Source organism: Amblyomma mixtum, chromosome 7 (genome assembly GCF_055824585.1).
Source record: "Amblyomma mixtum isolate Tamu chromosome 7, ASM5582458v1, whole genome shotgun sequence".
NCBI lineage: Eukaryota > Metazoa > Arthropoda > Arachnida > Ixodida > Ixodidae > Amblyomma > Amblyomma mixtum.
This window is the reverse complement of record NC_143018.1, coordinates 119,830,507-119,850,022: the sequence shown is the minus strand read 5'-3', so window position 1 is coordinate 119,850,022 and position 19,516 is coordinate 119,830,507. Positions and strand designations below refer to the sequence as shown.

Below are 19,516 nucleotides of genomic sequence, written 5' to 3'. Positions count from 1 at the left end.
CGTTCTTCCCTTCCTGTACAGTGCGGTTCGGGTGTCCACCCAGATGACAGAGAATTACTGCGCCATTTCCTTTCCTCAAAAAGCGCTGCGTGCAAAGGGCAAGGCATCGCGCAGAACGGGTGGTGGCGTTCCTCCCTTCCTGTACGGTGCGGTTCGGGTGCCCACCGAGATGACAGAGAATTGCTGCGCCATTTCCTTTCCTCAAAAAGCGTTGCGTGCAAAGGGCAAGGCATCGCGCTGAACGGGTGGTGGCGTTCCTCCCTTTCTGTACGGTGGGGTTCGAGTGCCCACCGAGATGACAGAGAATTACTGCGCCATTTCCTTTCCTCAAAAAGCGTTGAGTGCAAAGGGCAAGGTATCGCGCTGAACGGGTGGTGGCGTTCCTCTATTCCTGGACGGTGCGGTTCGGGTGTCCACCGAGATGACAGAGAATTACTGCGCCATTTCCTTTCTTCAAAAAGCGTTGCGTGCAAAGGGCAAGCATCGCGCTGAAAAGGTGGTGGCGTTCCTCCCTTCCTGTACGGTGCGGTTCGGTTGTCCACCGAGATGACAGAGAATTACTGCGCCATTTCCTTTCTTCAAAAAGCGTTGCGTGCAAAGGGCAAGGCATCGCGCTGAACGGGTGGTGGCGTTCCTCTCTTCCTGTAGGTGCGGTTCGGGTGTCCACCCAGATGACAGAGAATTAGTGCGCCATTTCCTTTCCTCAAAAAGCGTTGCGTGCAAAGGGCAAGGCATCGCGCTGAACGGGTGGTGGCGTTCCTCCCTTCCTGTACGGTGCGGTTCGGGTGTCCACTCAGATGACAGAGAATTAGTGCGCCATTTCCTTTCCTCAAAAAGCGTTGCGTGCAAAGGGCAAGGCATCGCGCTGAACGGGTGGTGGCGTTCCTCCCTTCCTGTACGGTTGGGTTCGGGTGCCCACCGAGATGACAGAGAATTGCTGCGCCATTTCCTTTCCTCAAAAAGCGTTGGGTGCAAAGGGCAAGGCATCGCGCTGAACGGGTGGTGGCGTTCCTTCCTTTCTGTACGGTGGGGTTCGGGTGCCCACCGAGATGACAGAGAATTGCTGCGCCATTTCCTTTCCTCAAAAAGCGTTGCGTGCAAAGGGCAAGGCGTCGCGCTGAACGGGTGGTGGCGTTCCTCCCTTCCTGTACGGTGCGGTTCGGGTGTCCACCAAGATGACAGAGAATTACTGCGTAATTTCCTTTCCTCAAAAAGCGTCGAGTTCAAAGGGCAAGGCATCGCGCCGAACGGGTGGTGGCGTTCCGTGGACTGCCTGGCAGCGCTACAACACGCTGTTGCGTTCCACTCGATTAATTAGCAGTTAATTTGTATTTAGTCATTAATCAGTAATTAGTCACTAATTAGTAATTTGTCATTACTTCGTGATCAATTATGTCGACGTAATCCAGTGGTGACGTCACCAGTGTCACATAAAGTGGTGCGGAAAACGCTTTCGCCTCTACGCACTTTCTACAGTTTCGAACGCGCTGTATATGCATTCCTGTCAGGCCTGCGTCTCGTCTTGCCCGCGTACGCTTCGTGTTATGCCCGTAAATATTTCATGCTTACTCTACTCTCAGTTATGGGAGGGGCACAGATTTTTTATTTATCTGGCCTGACTAGAAGGGTTAATTAGGCTAATTGGGTAATTAAGCAATTAACTAAACTCAGTCCCACTTAGTTGGAACATCACTATACCATCCTTTTAATTGGTTGCATGGTTACTAGCCAAAGTACAATTAACCTCGTTTGAAATTCGCGCACTGTGACGTCACGACCATTTCGACCAATTGAAAAGCGTGACATTTTTGTCGACAACTTCCGCCTACAACGATGCGGCATTAAAGGCTTCCGCCTTAAAATGAGGTGGGCGGGTGAGATTAAGAAGTTTGCGGGGATACGGTGGCCGCGTAATCTAGTAACGTTGGTGGCCGCAACTGGCGAAGGACAGGGTTAATTGGAGAGACATGGGAGAGGCCTTTGCCCCGCAGTGGGCGTAGTCAGGCTGATGACGATGATGAAATACCTCTGCTCCGTCACCTACCGATGTGTACCGATTTAGATTGCGCGGGAGTAGGGCGGGTGTTATGACCTCACATTGGAATCTTTCATAGGTCGCTGTCAGGAACGGTGGTGCGAAAAAAAAGTGTATTTCGAGTTTTCTTCCGGGAAAGCCCTGACGTAACTTTTAGCAGCTCAACTTTCCTTTGCATCAAAAACCTGTAACTACAAAATTTTGGCTCGGTATGTATCCCTTTAAGCTGCGTTTTTGATGCCAGGTTGATTAAGAACCCACTCTTTCAGATCGCCCCGTTTGGTGCTGAGATTTCCAGCAATACGTGCCTTTTTCGACGCCCCGCAGGTATCGTCTGGAGAATATGTTCCACGAGTTCCGCCAAGCAGACAATACGAACGAAGGAAGCAACCGAAACGCCAGCTTCCTCTCACGGGCAGCAAACTTCTTCCTGCGCTGCGTGTCCAAGGAGCAGAGTCGCTGGCCTTGGTCGGACCTGCTGGACCTCTTCCGCCACTACGGTCTCGAGGTGTGAACAACCACGCTTTTCCAAGTTTATGACCATCTTACCGGTACTCACCTGTGGGGCAGAAACGAGGAGGCTAACAAAGAGGGTTCAGCTTAAGTTAAGGACAAAGCAGCGAGCTACGGAAAGAAAAATGATAGGTGTAACATTAAGAGACCGGAAGCGGGCAGAGTGGGTGAGGGAACAAATGCGCGTTAATGACATCCTAGTCGAAATCGAGGAAGAAGCGGACTTGGGCAGGGCATATAATGCGAAGGCAAGATAACCGCTGGTCCTTAAGGGTAACGGAGTGGATTCCAAGAGGAGGCAAGCGAAGCAGGGGGCGGAAGAAAGTTAGGTGGGAGGCTGATATTAAGAAATTTGCGGCAATACGGTGGCCGCAACTGGCGAAGGACAGGGTTAATTGTAGAAACATGGGAGAGGCCTTTGCCCTGTAGTGGGCGTGGTCAGGCTGTTGATGACGATGATGATGATGTGGAGCAGTTTAGAGCTGGTTGTTTCAAACATACTAGGGTGAGTATGCTTCGTAGTCTCCTGTTTCAAACTTTAAACAAGGTATCTGGAGAAATGGACACTAGAAAATACGCCACATAAAAACAAAATTGCTCGAGAACGTTGAAGAAATGATGCGTTTATTGGAAAAAGTTTAACTCGAAATGCTTGGCATACATTGTGCAAATCTTAGGATGATTAGCCTAACCACCTCTAAACATTAAATTTATAGGCTCTGGGTCCATGTGTACACTACCGAGGGAGGGGGGTGTTATGGCATCATATGCGTTTTGCCGGCGGCCTACATCCTGACACAGAAGAGTATGAAGGCTTAAGTTATTGTTGCATCAATTACTATTGCGCTTGATCAGCCATACGAAATTCGAAACTATTGCGAAAAACAGTAGCTTGGCCCACTTCGTTTACTGCATTTAATGACCATGCTAACAAAACGGAGCAAAAACTTGGAGTCCTTCTTGACCACATTCTTAAAGAAGAAGATCAGGTAGAATTTAGTCTATTGCTCTGATGTATTATGCGTGTCCAGTATCGCCCTGATTTTTTTGCCAAAACCTTTGTTAAAACCGCTTCCACATCCCTAATATCGCCATACCCAACAATTCTTGACAAAAGCCTTTTTGAACGGGAAAGAGTTTATTACGTCATTTTTTCATATATGATAACATTTATAAGATTTCATCAGAACAATAAATATATGCGCATGTCTCCCATCGGGAGGCTTGCATTTTTTTTGGTATTTGGAATGCTTTACCCTCAGAAATAAAACAGTCCGATGAAACAAATAAAACATTAACATATTTTATGAGCCTTATTTGACCATGTGACAGTCGTTTTCGGTTTGTGTTTGTTTGTTGTACCGTGTTGTTCATGATAGATTTCTATTCATTGTGCTGTAAAAGACACATTATTTTATTTTCTCCTCATTGTACTTATGCTGTATTTTGCTCTTCTGCCGCGATTTTGTGCTTTTCAGTTTACACAAGTGCAATGTAATTGCCTTCATGTATTTTATTTCTGAACCCCACAGTAGCCTCCGGCTGGGGGCTCAGTCAGTGTGGTGATAATTTGTATGACAAGAGTAGGAATAAAATGAAATGAAATGATATATCGCCAAAAGGATTCCATAATGGTGTTCTATGGCAGTCTAAACTGCTCGATGCGGTCGATGGAAAAACTTCTAAGAAAGATTCGGTTACACATCAGGAGAAAGAACCGTTACCTTCAATATTTCCATGGTAGTACCTTTCAATTTTTTTTCCAATATTAAAACTTTTGCTCCAGAAATGTTGAACATGTGCTTGAGTCATAACCTTCTAGAACACTCGGGTACCTTCCATTGGATTATCACCGATTCATCCACCTTAATTCATTTTCTTGGTTGGGCCTACTTCCAATATTCGGGGGGTCCTCAAATTTTCGACTCTGGCAGTGCCCTATGATTGGTCCACTGGTGGTCACGCGATGTTGATGACGTCACGACCTTCTCATTTTGGCAACGATGGGCGGTTTTCTCACGCAACGATGTACACGCTGCCGCCTTCCACTGTGAGCAGGTTGCATGACGTCACAAGGTTGCGTGACTTATCTCGACCAATCGGGAAAATCTGTGAGGAATTTCAAATATTTCGGTGCCTCTGATTGGTCACTTCGGGTCACGCTGACCGTGGCCCGGTGTTAGCAACTTCTGTTTTTGTAAGCTGTATCCTAGTGTAATGTCTCGGCACCACGCTAGTATATGAAGTGCAAAAAAAAGGCAACTATTTTTACAATTAGGACAAAGACCACCCGAGTGCCAGTATACAATGAAATTCTTTCATTTCCAGAGGCAGAACACCAAACATTTGTAGCTTGTCGTCGGGAGTAGGTGTAAGCACGGAATGCGTTGCAGGGCGGGCGCAACCTGCTCTAGGTTGACTCACAGATGGCAGCCACTAGGGGACCGGCCAGGTTCTTTGACTGCTTGACAAGCCTCCCCCTTCACGAGCTTTTATTAACGGATGCGGGAGCGCGGATGGCTTCCCTGGCTGCTTTTGAACCCTGAAGACCGCTGCCATTATGCACCTTACCTCCACTTCGAGGCGCTGAACTAACAGAGGAAAAATGACAAGCGCGGCGTCTAAAGCAGTAGCACAAGAGGTAACCATTTTAAAGCTAGGTGAAGAGTGTGTTAGCACACCCTCGATAGCGCTAACGAAACATCAGTTAGATTATTTGAGCCAGGCAGAGCGCAACTTTAATGTGTAGGATTCCGAAATACGTCTTAGCCTTTTTTACCTTTTGGACAAGATTGTTTTCTGTCTTCTGCTTTTAACGCCCCTTTTGGTTCTTTTATCGGTTTTAAAATTTTTAATGGTCTTTTTGGCCTTTTAGTGCATTTTGTTCACTTGTTGTCATCTCCTAGTGTTTTTTCGTCTCTTGTACTGCCTGTTCGCGTCGTCCTTTGAAGCGTCATCCTTTTAAGCGTCATCCTTTTAAGAGTCATCCGTTTAATCGCCCCTCCACTGGTCTTTTTATCTTGTCTAGTTTTAATTTTTTTTGCCTTCAAGGGTCACCCTTGCCCTCATGTGTCTTTTCAATTTTAGTTTGTTATCTTTCGGTTGCGTGCAAACACAGCAGCTGTTACCCATGTCTTTCCGCCCACTTTTCGAACGTATATATATGTTGCTCCACAATACAGCGCTTTATCGTCTTGCCTTTCTTTGTCCGTGTCTTAGGAGTGCGCTGTGTTTTTCCCCAAGAGGTAACCAGCGCGAGAGGCAGCGGCAATGGGAGTGTGGTGTAAGACTTCAGATAATGAAGCTACATTGTCTGCACCAGCGGTGATTCATTCCCTCTCGAGGTTAGTTTTCTCTGCTGGATATCAATCGGAAGGAATGTTGGGCCTTGTTGGGATTTGTTTTCCCTCGTGTGCGTCGCAGTTTCTGGACGACGTTGTCTTCGGTTTTCCAGGAATGAGATCTGAAAGTATTTGATGCTTACAAATTCTTCGTTGTGACGTACTACGCCCCGAAACATCGCAGAAGTTCTCATGCCGATGTCAGTTATCGTGATGCCGATATCTTCGGCAGCCTCGTTAGAGCCACTTCTGTCACAGTTGCTCGCACCTTTGATGTAGTGAGAAAACGCAGTCAGTGAGGCAACAGCTGCTCTCCTTAAAAAGAACCTCCTTTTGTATGATTTTGTACAACACAGCATGGCCGCCACTTGGAGGCGCTATTTTTTTGCTCGGTGGCGAACTCCGCGCACTTTCGCAAGTTCAAGGTCGCGATAGCGAAAGGTGTAATTTTAGCACGATAAATATCTCCATCAGCAAGGCGGAAGTTTGGGCGAGTTGGTAAGTATTCATGATTTTGCTCAAAGCGTAACAAGAACGGGGCACGAAACGAAAGAGAGACAGATCCGCAGCAAATGTGCATCAGCAGCCCTTCTATTGCTTTATCCGAGAGGGAATTGAGTTATCTGGCCTCCCACGTGCCTTCCAGCTAACTTCTGTTGTCTTGATAAGTGCTTTAATGTTTGTATATATACGCCTTTCGTTCTTCTATAAAAAAACCAGTTGATAGTCAGCGCTTGTTTGTGTCACTCTTTCATCTCGTGTCCCGTTCTTGTTGGGCTGTGAGCAAAATCATTAAATATCTCCATTCCTCTTCGTATATAAGTTATACGTTTATTTACTTTAACCTTCCCATGGGAAATATCGTAATTGTAACCATCGTGTGTGCAGTGAAAGGGGGCTGAAAACTCGTGAGGTGCATCCTTTTTTTCTCACTTTTAATCGAGCTCCCTCCACATCAAGAAAGACGAAACTTTTTACAGCGTCTACTACCCTGGTAAGTGCTATAGTCAGTGTAAGCTAAGACCAGAGCATCCTCTGTCCTCAGACTCCCTCTGTTGGAAGAAGGATTAAGTCTTTAGACCAATGCCCTTATAAACAATGTTCTATATACAGTCTATAGACTTCTTATTGAGTCTATTGATTTCCTATAGATAATGCTTTTTGTCTATTCGTAGTCTATAGACTGTCTCTAGAAAAAAGTCTGCTAAAAGTGTATGACCATAAATCTATGGACTGTCTATAGACTGTCTATGGCATTTGTGTTGCCTATAGACTGTTTTTTAGGATTTGTCTATAGACAGTCTATAGACACTCTATAGACTGCCTAAAACTGTTTTCGTAAGGATGGGAAGCCTTAGTCCTCAGCTCCGTTCCGGGGATTCAACTTAAGACCGTCCGACTGGCCGAAGCAGCCGCTAAGGTCCAAGGACTGTTGCTGTCGTCTAGGTAGGAAGGCTAAAACCTTCCTCCTTTATACGCAGAGCTACCCGTACAGCGTGACCACAAACAGCTCGTCGCCGTCGAGCCTACCGCACCTGACCCGTGTAGTGGGGATGCTGGACCGCGAGCTGGCCCTGGCAGCCTTCTTCCGGCCTTCCCTGACCACAGCTCGTCGCCGTAGGCAGGCCAAGGGCATTGTGCTCTTCCTTGATCCCCCCGAGTCGACGCATTCTCTGCGCCTCCGAGGCGCCCTGGGAAGGGAGGACAAGGAGCTGCTGCTGCAGAAGATCACGGCTGGCTTTGCGCTCCTCAAAAAGCCTGCTCGTAAACTGACTGACGAAGCCCTCCAGGTAGGTTGTTGTATGTGTTTTTGGCTGAGAGTATACTATATTTTCCTTCGCCTTCTCTATCGCATTGCAAAGTAGTATGAACTGAAAGTCGTAGTTTGCTCCTTAAAGCAACTACAGCCACCGTTTGAGAATTGCACTGCAGCCGGTCAAGGATAACATGATCTTTAAAGCAGTAACGAGCAAAGAGATTACAAAATCAGAGAAGTGTGCCTTAACTCCTGCAAAAGTGTTTACCTTTAACCCCTATATTAGTGCTGACGCGGGTACCTATTCAAATCCTGTAGGCTTTTAACTGATGGCCACCATATAATTTCATGCCTGTGTTGCTGCTTGTCTTGTCCAATCAACGCCGCATTAACCACTTTACCGTGCAAAAGGTATTAAAGACCGATGTCCTACTCACAGTGTGATCTTCGTCTGATCACCTTAGCTTGTGATTTCTGACGTCTAAGAGTAACGGCACGGCCCATGCAGGGAAGAAACTTCTCCGCTGCTTCGCTGCTTACTGTGGAGGAGAGAACCTGCTTTTCAAGTGAAGTTCTTCAACAAATGTGTGCTGTCCACAACTTGGTCACGGGTTGCGCACTCTGACGTAATTCGTTCAAAGGCCGGTAATTAAGTTGGTCAAGAAAGAATGCAGAAAGAGTGCAGTACTGTCACTGTCCGACTCGTGACTTAAGGTCAGTTCCTTTTAATCAAACATGTTCATAGTGGGCACTGACCATCTGAATTCATGCAAGCAAGCACAGCAACAATTGCGTGTAGCGGCTTATAAAAGTTAGTCACTTTACAAAAATGGTATTGATTTTTTACTTCGAGATCTATTTGTAGAAGTTGAAGTAATTTTACGCATGTTTAGTCCATTCACATCATGAACACAAATTTGGCTGTGTGGCGCCACTTCTAGTGCAGCAGTGCAATGTGTGTGAAAGAGTTTTATAATCTGATTTATGGTTTGGTTTGGTTTGGTTTATGGGGTTTAACGTCCCAAAGCGACTAAGGCTATGAGAGACGCCGTAGTGGAGGGCTCCGGAAATTTCGACCACCTGGGGTTCTTTAACGTGCACTGACATCGCACAGTACACGGGCCTCGAATTTCTCCTCCAAAGAAATTCAACCGCCGCGGCCGGGATCGAACCCGCGTCTTTCGGGCCAGCAGCCGAGCACCATAGCCACTCAGCCACCACGGCGGCCAATCTGATTTATGGTTGTGGCATTAAATACACACCGTGGCAGAATTAACGGGAATGTTAGTTGAGAGATTTCATCGATTCACTTACTTACGGAGCTTTTTTTATCTCTTCCGCATACAGGAAACTATTATGGGTGGCTCTTTCTACTCCTACATTGTTCCCATACAAGTTTTAGCTCCCGCTTCAAAAATAAGGCATATTGTCTCGTCTATTATGGCACACCTGTGAAATGCACGTTGCTAAAATGCTATCCGCAGTCCTTGGCGTAACAGCAGCTTGCATCAAATAAAATTCATCGCGATGCGTAAGCACGTTAGAAAAAGGAAAACGCATCACATCTTCATTTCATGTTTTCTCGAATTTCTCTGTTGTCAGCTTGGTTAATGCTACAAAGGCAACAGTCCTGGCAGTACTTGTGTGTTAACAATGGGGTTTAGATGTCAGCGTTCAACATTTACTTCGAGCGCCTAATGGTTGCAAACTGAACACTAATTATCATAAAGGCAGGTCAATGCCAATATGGCTGCTTTTGTTCCATAGAAACATACTTAGGCAGCGGCGTTACACCGCCTACTGATGGCGCTTCACCACCTGCAGAAGCAAAGACGAGCGAATACTCGCAAAGACGAGCGAATACTCAAGATACGCTGCTGTTCTAGGTTGTGGCTGTTGACCAGGAGCTCGCAACCATCGTTCAAATGGACAGCCGAGCAACGCGCCGAGGACACTTGCCGGATGTCGCATCGTCTCGGACAAGCTCGGGCGCCGACCTCGTTTCTCCGATGAGCATTCGCAAACTTGCCGAGCATTACAACACCTCTACATGGTCGTGGGACACGTACGCTCAACTGCTGCTTGGAGACGTCGCTGTGGAGAAGAATGCCTCGAAAGAACCACGCGTTCTTGTTCAGGTATTTGAAACCTGATAGCGCTAGGCCGTTGAGTGCCAAAAAGAGAAGTGTAGTGATAACACTTCTTTATATTACAAACTGAGCCTGAGCACACAAACCAGGATGTGATATCGGTTTTCCAAGACCGCAATTGTTTTGCACCTACTGTATAGAGACTACCGTTGTTTTTCTCGAATATATTGCCGCAGTAAATTTTACTCTCTATCCCTGGTTGGGAAAAGCGTTTGCTAGCAGTGATATTTGTGCTCCTTATTGCTGAGGAAGCATCGAATTCCAGCAGGTATTAGTAGAGAATTGCATCTTAAGGATTGATAGAAACGTGGCGAAAGATATGAAAGCACATTTACATGTATTAAGCTGCCTCGAAGAGACGCCAGCAGAGGCACATGTCGTGGTTCCCACAGAGGTGCACCGGTCGGCGTACGACCTTTAAACGTTCAATGCTAACTTTTCAACATACGCAAGACGCAAGGCACCTTCTTCGTCAGTCTAACTAATTTTTGAAATATCTTGCGAGAGCGAAGTATCAGTGGTCAATAGAAAGGACCGAATATCTCTCAGTGAAAGCATGCTTTAACGTTTCTAGCGCGATTGGGCTGGCTTATTGAATTCTTACCAGCGTCACCAGCTACCCAAAAAGTCACTAAACTGAGTTTTTAAGTGGGTCACTGTCATTCGAAATCTTGCTGTTCTGTCGCCATGTGACCGATGTAGTTGGTTAGTGGGCAAGGCCATTACTTTCTCCCTTTCCTTGCAACTCTTCTACTTGAAGGGTTCTTAAAATATCTATTCGGGGCGTCAGTGATGAATATTTTGTGTTTTTACTTCCTGTTCATTCACTACCCCTTCATGAGAATAATTTTTTTTCTTCGTCTTATCGATCGGTACCATGGTTAGCGCTTTCAAGTTTGCAGTCTATACGCCCTAAATATATAGTAGAAAAACGCATATACTTGCTTATAGAGTGCGCTTTATATACCAGTTGCGTGCCGTTTGGTAGGTAGTGTTCCTTACCCAGCTGATCCCGGCGGTGGCGTTCTTTTCCGTCCCCAAGACCCAACTGAATATGGAGCATTGTTGTGCAATCTGCACTGGAGGTGCAGTGCATAGCGCTCACTTCTCCAGGCTGTGCGTTCATGCCGATGTCTTTTGAGAGCCATCTTGATAGATTTCAAATGTAGTGAAAAACAAAACAAAACCGCGCACACGTTTCGGAAGACTCATCGTCTCAATATGATAAAGCTACAATCGTAACAGGGTAACCAACTTTTATAATCTAAGGCAATTCTTTGGACGGTGTTGACAAATTAGGAATCTCATTACATGTGTAAAACCTGGCTGAGCAGATACTGCATTTCCTTTCTGCGCTGCATGAACAGCGACGCCTTTAAACGGCGGCACATGGAGCCCCCTGTAAGCGCTCCGGATGACAGACGAAGGTCATCAGGCGCGAGTGGTAGCTCAGTATAGTCTACCCCAATTCGCAGGTCGACAGCACCGAACAGCTTAAAAAGCTCTCGGCGTTATTGCGCAACCACGGCGAGGCGACGCTACTGAACTACGTGGGCTTCTCCCTAGCGGCGTTCCTCTCACCCGCTCTGCCGCAGGGCGGACCCGCACAAGAGCTGCTCCCTCTCAGCCACGGAGAATACGTGCCTCAGGTACGTGACACGTTCGGCGTCAACCATGGCACTCATTTCGCGCTTTAGGAGAGAGAAAAATTATAGGGCCATTTTAACTACCATAATTCTTGGCTGTACCGTTGGAAATCGAAAATTTTTACTAGGTTATCTGCCCCCAGCTCATTGTCCGCGGGGACCAAACTTACATTGCACAAACGCGTGAGAGCACCAACATGTGAATCTTTCTACTTTGAGGCGAGTTGTCTTCCAATCGCTACAATAGATATGCCGTCTCTGAAGCGGTCATACCTAGCATCATAGACATTATTCGAGCTCACAAGGTCAATCACTTTTATAGCCGCAATAGGTTTTTCGTTTCTCTCTTCTTCGATTTAATTTTTTGTTTGGAGAGAACTCATCCGAGGAAGTGCCTTAAAATTCTTTGGCTCACTGATCTGTTAACGACGAGCGGCTTCCATGAGTGTCCTGTGAAAGAAGAAAATATATTTGCATGTTTTTATCGCGTGAGTTTCTATGGGTTGCACACCCGCCTCGTACCCTCGGCGGCGGGCGACTCCCATGCATATGTTTCGCGGTGTTGTAATAATTCTCTGCCTTTGAAATGGCGTTGCATACGTTCACGATCTCTTCTGGGATGCTCGTGGTCACTTTTCACCAAGAGACAAAAGCAGAGGCGCGATGTGAAATCAGAAAACTGTGCGACAGTGCGGTGTCCGTCTCTGGAGCGCCGCTATCTCCGGTGATATCTTCCCTTTGTGGGATGCCGGAGGTGAGCAAGAGACTGTATGAGACCAGGAATCGTTGGGCGCCGGTAGCCAAGGCTCATTAGGAGTCCGGAAGTCGACATCCCGGTCGTCAGCGTTATTTGCACGCCGACAAGCATTGAACTGGTCAAGCACACCCCGCAAGAGTCACAGAGGCGCTGGCTGGAGGAGGAAAGGCTCAAGCGGGTGGCAGGTCCGGGGGAAGACCGAGGGTATGCCGGAGGCGCCGGCAATGAGAGGAGAACGAGTGAGACTCTCCAGTCTGGAAAAGGAGGATCGCCCGAATGGACGGGAAAAGAAAAACGAGGAAAGCTAGTCTATGGCGCGACAAGCAAGGCCGGAAACGACACCGCTGGAAGTCGGTCCTCCGGGACCCGAAGCGTCCAAGCCATGTGGGAGAAGCTGAGCCTCAGCGAACGAACAAGGCCAACTCCGCAGTCCATGTGTTCATTATGACGAAGACTGTGGCGTCAACGCGTCGGCATGTAAGCTTGGGTACCCCAGCCTCTGCATCATGAGCTCGTTAACAAGTAATTCTTGAATATATTTGTTTTGTTCCAACTGAGTCTAGCGGTGTCTCTTTGCCTCTCCGTCCCGTGTGGACTCGCGCAGTATGTGTGGTCATCACAACTGCTTTAAAAAATTTTGCTTTCATGCCATCCTATGAGTGCTAAGCCTACTTTTCACTCCCCGTCAGCCCAGCCGACGATAGCAGCGTCACCGATCTTGCTCACGTTACAGATCGGCGCTAGTCTATGGCTCTAACGTACAGCTTCGCTTACGCCTCGTAGCATGCCTGAGCATTGCTTGACATACCAGCTCCAAGGTCGCGTTTTCCTGGGTGTATGAAGCGATCGCAACAGCGATGTCGGCTCAGGCCCAAACCCTTTTCAAAACGCAGGTTCCCGAAGAGCTGCAGGCATGCTTCCACCTGCTGGCGAGGACCTACCGCTTCGGCGCCCTCTCCCTCGCCCGCCAGGCGGTCAGCCGCGACGGCACCGACGGAAGCAGCTACAAGTCAGTTGCGCACGCCATTACGCCGGGAGCGATTAGTTACTACAGCCGAGCTTTTGAAGGCAATCTGAATTCTAGACGCCGACTAAAATTCTCGTCCAGTACAGCAACAGGGAACACACCTTACGAAGGAAACGGGTCTTGGGACGGTTTCCAACCGACTGGATTATGTCGAATTTTGTTTAGAGCCATTTTGCATACCAGGATACCGGCTGGTAGTATCGAGCTTTGTTTGTTGATTTAGGATATGTGACGTCCAAAAACAACGCAGGCTTTGATGGAGGCCGTAGTGGAGGGATCCGAACAGTTTCGACCAGCTGAGGTTCTTTAAGGTGCACTGATATTGCACATGCCTCTAGCATTTGGCCTCCATCAAAATGCAACCATCGCGGCCGGGATCGAACTGGCGTTTTTTGGGGTCAGCAGCCGAACACGATAGCAACTGAACCACAGCGGCTGCGTATCGAGCCTTAGGCTGCCACGGCTCGTATCGTTGGAGCATATGATACCATAAACACAAACTACAAATTACCGTCGTTCACTAGATGGGAAGGAGGGGGGGGGGGGGGGGGGGCATTGCAGCGATGGTGTGCAGTCGTGCGTGTTTCGAAAGGGCAGATCCCGTTTGGTTAGGTTGGTGTAGAGTGTAGTAGCGACAGAACAGTCTGACGCCTGATGGAGCCACGTAAAACTAGTTAAATTTGGCGCGAATTTCCAATCCGTGCAGAAAATACATACACAGCTTTGTGAGCCGGTAAAAAGCAATCACTAGGTTAGATACGGATGCAAATTGCGGCTTAACAGTGGAGAAAGAAAAAGGGAGGAAATGTTGTGGATGAAATTTTGGCATTTAGATTAGTTTTCTCACAAGATCACGTGATGAACCGACATACCTAAAAGCGCAATTTTTCTGGATATTTGCTTCTCATTTGTAAAAAACTGAAACTTAAAAAATAAAATCTGTCCGCAACATTTCCCTTATTCACTGAAGAAGAAAACGCTGCCACAAAAGTCATGAAAATCGAACCATATTCAGACATGCTATAGCTTCTGGAAGTTCCCATTATTTTCTATGGACACAGTCAGTGGTGAGCCCTCTTATAAATTCTATCCTTCCCTTAGAAGCTGGATGTAACGTGTTCAGATTGGGCTATGGCAACACCATAAGTTCATCAAGGCCAGGCAAGAAGCCTTCATGTACTCAAAGCATACTGTATTGCAAGCGCAGTGTATTGCTGACATCAATTAAGCAAACGCACACCATTAACTTATTTCTCAAAATATGCACTGGCGTGCACGCAAATATTTCACTAATGTACTCCACTAACTGTAGTGAATCGCAGCACTCGAGGTGGTGAATTTGTCTTTAACGACATTGTGCAGCTGAGCACGAGAGCCCACTTGCGATTCGCAGCCGTGGTGTCGTTTCTTGTGCTGTTATATAGAAAATGTACGTGATATAGCACTGGGGTGCGCCGCTAAGTGTAGCCGGTGAAATCGAGCGGATCTTCTGCTCCTCGGCGGTGACTGAGCCGCGTGGTAGGATAAGGAATTACAGACGATAATTTTAGTACAGGTCGTACGCACGAAGTATTATCCGCATTGCACCGCTGAGTAAGGCTGGTTATTTTTTTTCTTTATTTATTTACAAAATACTGCAGCCCGAGGGCCAAGCAGAGTGGTCAGTATTACAATAGCCAAGGAGATAGGCGTTGCCAGTACGTCAAAATTCAAGATATTACACTCTTCACAAGAATCTCACATGCGTATGAAGAGCATGTAGGCAACAAGGGGTAACAAGGATCGCTCGAAAAATATTGTACAATAATGAAATGCGAAAAAAGTAAAAAGAACAACGCAATGTGGAGGCAGCTAAGTGCCAAGAAAAACATTTTCGTGAAACAGGGAACACATAAATATAGCGAGAAACCACTTGAAAAATTTTGCGAAACTCTCCACCGAAACACCACTGCAGCGTTCATGTGCAAACCTATTTCGTTTCAACAATTTTCAGCGCGCTCGAACTTCCAGTTAAAAGAGCATTTTGCGAAGCGTGAGGTGCTGCGTTGGTTTTCTAATGCGCGACTTCGGCAGGCAGGCAGCAGTGTTTGCCCGCGAAACTTCTGACACTGCAGATGTGAAGCTGCGAAGGACGTCATATTTTACAATGGCTAACCTTCACTTCCAAAGTTGTGCGATGCCTTATGCGCTTTAACTTGATAAGACCCATTCTAGACAGACGCGCAATTTGGCTTATTTTATTTCCAATGCTGATAATTCCGAAAGTAGGAATTGTTCCTCAGTGGAAGTTAACGCGCAGAACAATGAATTTGGGGTGGTAGGGCTGGTGTGTCGAGTTGTCGCCCACGGGAACTTAGGACTCCTGATTTTTCAAACATGATTTACTATTCGGACTTTTTCGCTGCATCATGACGTGGTTCATAGATCCAATGTCTAAAAGCGGCTGAAATTTCGGACTCACCGCAACTGTTCACATGAATTTTTCGGGCCTTTTCCGCACTTGTGCTAATACCGACGCCTCCGTATAATATGTACAGGGGCACGTTGGCAGTGTGCAGTGCATCCGCACGTTGGCAGTGTGACTTTTCGTGAGGATTAGCGCTCGTTTGTTAAACCTATGTACTCCACCGCTTCAAAACGCAGAAAACTAGTTTTTTTTTCGCATTTTAACTGCAAATAAGGAAGGATTCTTCTAGAATGTTGTTCTAAATGCTTCCTCAACTGAGCGCTGTGGCGAGAAGACAAACTTCTATCGCTTTTCCTACTGCATTTTCTGTTATGCATGCACGGGTAGTAAAACTTAGTAAACAGCAAAACGGGCACTCTTAAATTATGGCTCTCCCTCACTTGAAACGTTTCATGACTCCGTCTGGCAAACGACTTTGTCTCTCTCTTACTGGAGGTATGAAGGTGAAATGCGGTCTCTGGTGGACGGCGCGCGAGACCAGCTGGCCGCCCTGTTGCGCAATGACACCGCGTGGATGACGGCCTCCGAGCTGTGGACGGCACTGCAGAGGCTGGACACACTGCGCGTGGTGTTCCTCGGGGAACCGGAGGACAGCTCCGAGCACCTGTCGCGCTACTACGCCTCTGCGCTGACCGACGTCAACGAGGGGACGTTAAACGCACGGCTACGGGACTCGACAACGGTGAGGAACAGTTGTGAATACGTGGGACTGTCGTTCTTAGGCTTGGCGTTATAGTTGCACCTTAATCACGTTTCAAATGTTTCACTGAATCGTGCATTCAGTACAAGAGGAAGGAGAGGAAACAATAAACCAGAAAAGTACCCGGAAAATAAGAGTCTCGGCTCAGAGAGCCGAGATTCTTTGATTCTTTGATGAGATTAAAAAGTTTGCGGGGATATGGTGACCGCAACTGACTAAGGACAGGGTTAATTGGGAGAGGCATGGGAGAGGCCTTTGCCCTGAAGTGGGCGTAGTCAGTCTGATGATAATGATGATGAGATTGGAGCAGCTTCTGAAAATGGAGAAGGGGAATGGATTTATGGTAAAGCACTTCATATTAAGAATAAAAGTGTGTTTTTCATCACATTCGAAAATGTAAAATAGAAGCGCATAAAACTTTTGTTTCGTGACCTGCGTTGCTTATAAACGCAGACCAACCATTCCGGAAATGCGGCCACCTTTACTTCCACAACTGCGGCCAAGCCGACCCTTCTTCAGGAGTACCTCCTGCAGCAGACAGAGACCAACGACCTCTACTGGAGCAACCAGAATCGGACAGAAGAGAACCTCGAGACCCGGTGGCCGCCGCTGCACGTGGAGCCGCGTGTAGACTACTTCGAGGCGCGGAACACGCTCCTCATCTCCCCCAGCCTGGTGTCCTTCCTATCCTCCTTGTTGGTGGGCCTGGATCCCCTCATGGTGCCCGTGCTGGGCTCCGACGTCGTGCGGGGCCTTCTGAGCTTGGTGGCGAACAGCCAGAGGCTGCCAGGGGTAGAAAACGTTTCGACCAGTCTGCAAGAGATCGGCGGCATTCGGACGGCAGCAGGGCGAAGGGAAAACGCGACTCGCTGCTTCGAGGGGCAGTACGCCAACCTGACGGGTGACCGGCAGCAGTGGACGCGCCTGCCGGAGGAGCTCTTCTTTGAGTCGGCAGTCGTGGAGCCCCTGTTCGCTCTCTACAGGAGCTACCTTGAAAAGGTAATGATAGATTCGAGCAAAATGAAACCTTTTAGAATGCACCAGGAGCACAGCACGAATTTCATCTAAGAAGCTTCTTAAGGCGTCCATTCTTGCTTTGGCATTTGGTGGATGAAGCTCCGTTTCGATGTTCATTGTTCTTCCCACCAGCACCTTGTTTCGTGAGTTCCCTCGGTTAGTGTGGCGACCTTGGTCTCCAAAATTGCTTAATAGGTATGTGGAGTAATGGACTTGGATAGCTTCAGGACGGCTTTGTTTAAAGAACTGTCGTCCGCTAAATGCCCTAAAATACACGTTAGCTTTAGAGAGTAGAGAATTCCATTTGCGCCATCTCTGCAGACAACATAAATACCGGTCCACTTAAATACTCAGTGTTTGGCCGTGTATCGGCCTAGAAAATAAAAAAAGGCCTAAGTGCGGTGACGATAAGATTCCTTTAGTATTTTATCCACAGTAATTGAAGCATTCAGATTTAGTATCTGTGCCTTCCACCGACGGAAAATTTGCGCTGAGAAGCAAATAACATAGAATTATGTTCGGGGGATATTCAGAAACATGTGCATTTTTTTCTATTTTTTGGTTTGAAGGATTTTTTTCCCTTCAATTGTTTAGAAGAGCATGGCGCATCCACTAGCACTTCCACAAAGTGGGAACTACTGTTTACTTCGACAAACATGGAAGTGTCATTAGGACAAAACCACGAAGAAAGTGAAGAGCACAGTTGTCTTAAAGATTGCGGTGAATTTTTTTTTTCGCGGTTGGTCGGCAAAATTGTACTTCTTTAATGTTAAGTGAAATTCGCTGTGCCCACTTAAAAATTACTTAGTATCTTTGCATGTGTTGTGGTTGCAAGAGGAAATGATGAGGCGGAACCCACAGTATGGCTGTTTTGAATCCTTGAGGTTATTTCTACTTCGTTTTTACAATTTGCACATTTTACGCCTTCGCAACCTGAGTCGAATGTGCCCGCGAATTCCGGACACAATCATAATATTCTAAATAGAGGGAAAGGCGCTTGCATGGACACAATCCGTGTTATGAACATCTCTCTCCAGAAAAAAAAGGACATCCGGTTTTCTAGGATGACATTTCTTGCTGCATTCGGCTTTCAACTTTGTTCCGCCGCGTTGATGCGCCTACGCCTCAACTTTTCTTAGTGCTTCAGAAATGGTTCCTAAATTTTATTGTCATTTAGTAGTGATAACTTTATCTACGCTTGTTTCGCTTAAAATCTGCGAAGATATTGCTATCTTTTGTTCTTTTTTGAAGCTGCTTATTGGCGACTGTTTTTCACAGGAGTGAATCTAGTTAGAGCGCACTCGCTAGCCGCTTTCTACAGAAAACAGCCACTGCACTTCAAGAACTTTCCAGCTTTACAGCAACGTGACTTGGTGGGATAGTTGCTAACTCATGCCTGAAGAAAGGGCAGGGCTTGAAAAGTCACGGAGGCATTCCTGCTTCGTACCCATCCGGTCTATGGTCTTTTCACATATTTCTACTTCTATTATAATGAGCAGTGGCTTAGAAGACCTCCAAAGAGTTTCAGTTTGAAGTGTGAAGATTTTCTTTGATTCACATCGTTTCACAATATAAAATCGGATTGCTATTGATGGTGTAGTCAAAACTAGAAAAAGAATGGAATAGAAACAGGCAGAACATTCACAGCTCTATAGCAGAGGCGTGCCACTGAACTGTTACCTTCAACTTGTGTCTTCGCAAGTACCCCGATCTTCGGGACGGCCCCAACATCCCCGAGCTTCCCGGGAAGAATGCGTTGGAGCTGTTCTTCGTGAACTATGCGGTGGCCCACTGCGAGCACGTTCCGCGGTCGACAGAGACCTCGGCTTTCGTGGGCGCACGGACGCTCTCTCCAGCGGCGCGGCTCAATGTGGCTCTCATGAACTCGCGGGTAAGAACCGCAGCTCCGAGGCACTTCTTTCGAATGAGTGCAACCGCAACATTTATTTTTATTATTTTTTATTGATTAGTCCTCAAAGGCTCCTTGCGGGAGACTACATGAGGGGTGGGCATAACACGGCAAAGATAACTATACAATATTTAAAATGTAGGACAGCGGTTACATTGATGTATTCAGTGGGCTTCCTCGATGGAGGACTTGAATAGT

General features: G+C 47.0%; 1 protein-coding gene across 1 annotated transcript in view; it reads left to right on the top strand.

The window, feature by feature from the left end:
- LOC149337336 (uncharacterized) overlaps nucleotides 1-19,516 on the top strand; it is a 44,544-nt gene that overhangs the window by 19,830 nt on the left and 5,198 nt on the right. Inside the window, exons 4-11 of the mRNA XM_089554397.1 lie at nucleotides 2,363-2,543; nucleotides 7,371-7,679; nucleotides 9,532-9,783; nucleotides 11,271-11,444; nucleotides 13,092-13,207; nucleotides 16,128-16,374; nucleotides 16,846-17,391; nucleotides 19,112-19,300. Of these exons, the coding sequence (XP_089410523.1) occupies nucleotides 2,363-2,543; nucleotides 7,371-7,679; nucleotides 9,532-9,783; nucleotides 11,271-11,444; nucleotides 13,092-13,207; nucleotides 16,128-16,374; nucleotides 16,846-17,391; nucleotides 19,112-19,300 (2,014 nt within the window). The remainder of the gene's footprint in view (nucleotides 1-2,362; nucleotides 2,544-7,370; nucleotides 7,680-9,531; nucleotides 9,784-11,270; nucleotides 11,445-13,091; nucleotides 13,208-16,127; nucleotides 16,375-16,845; nucleotides 17,392-19,111; nucleotides 19,301-19,516) is intronic.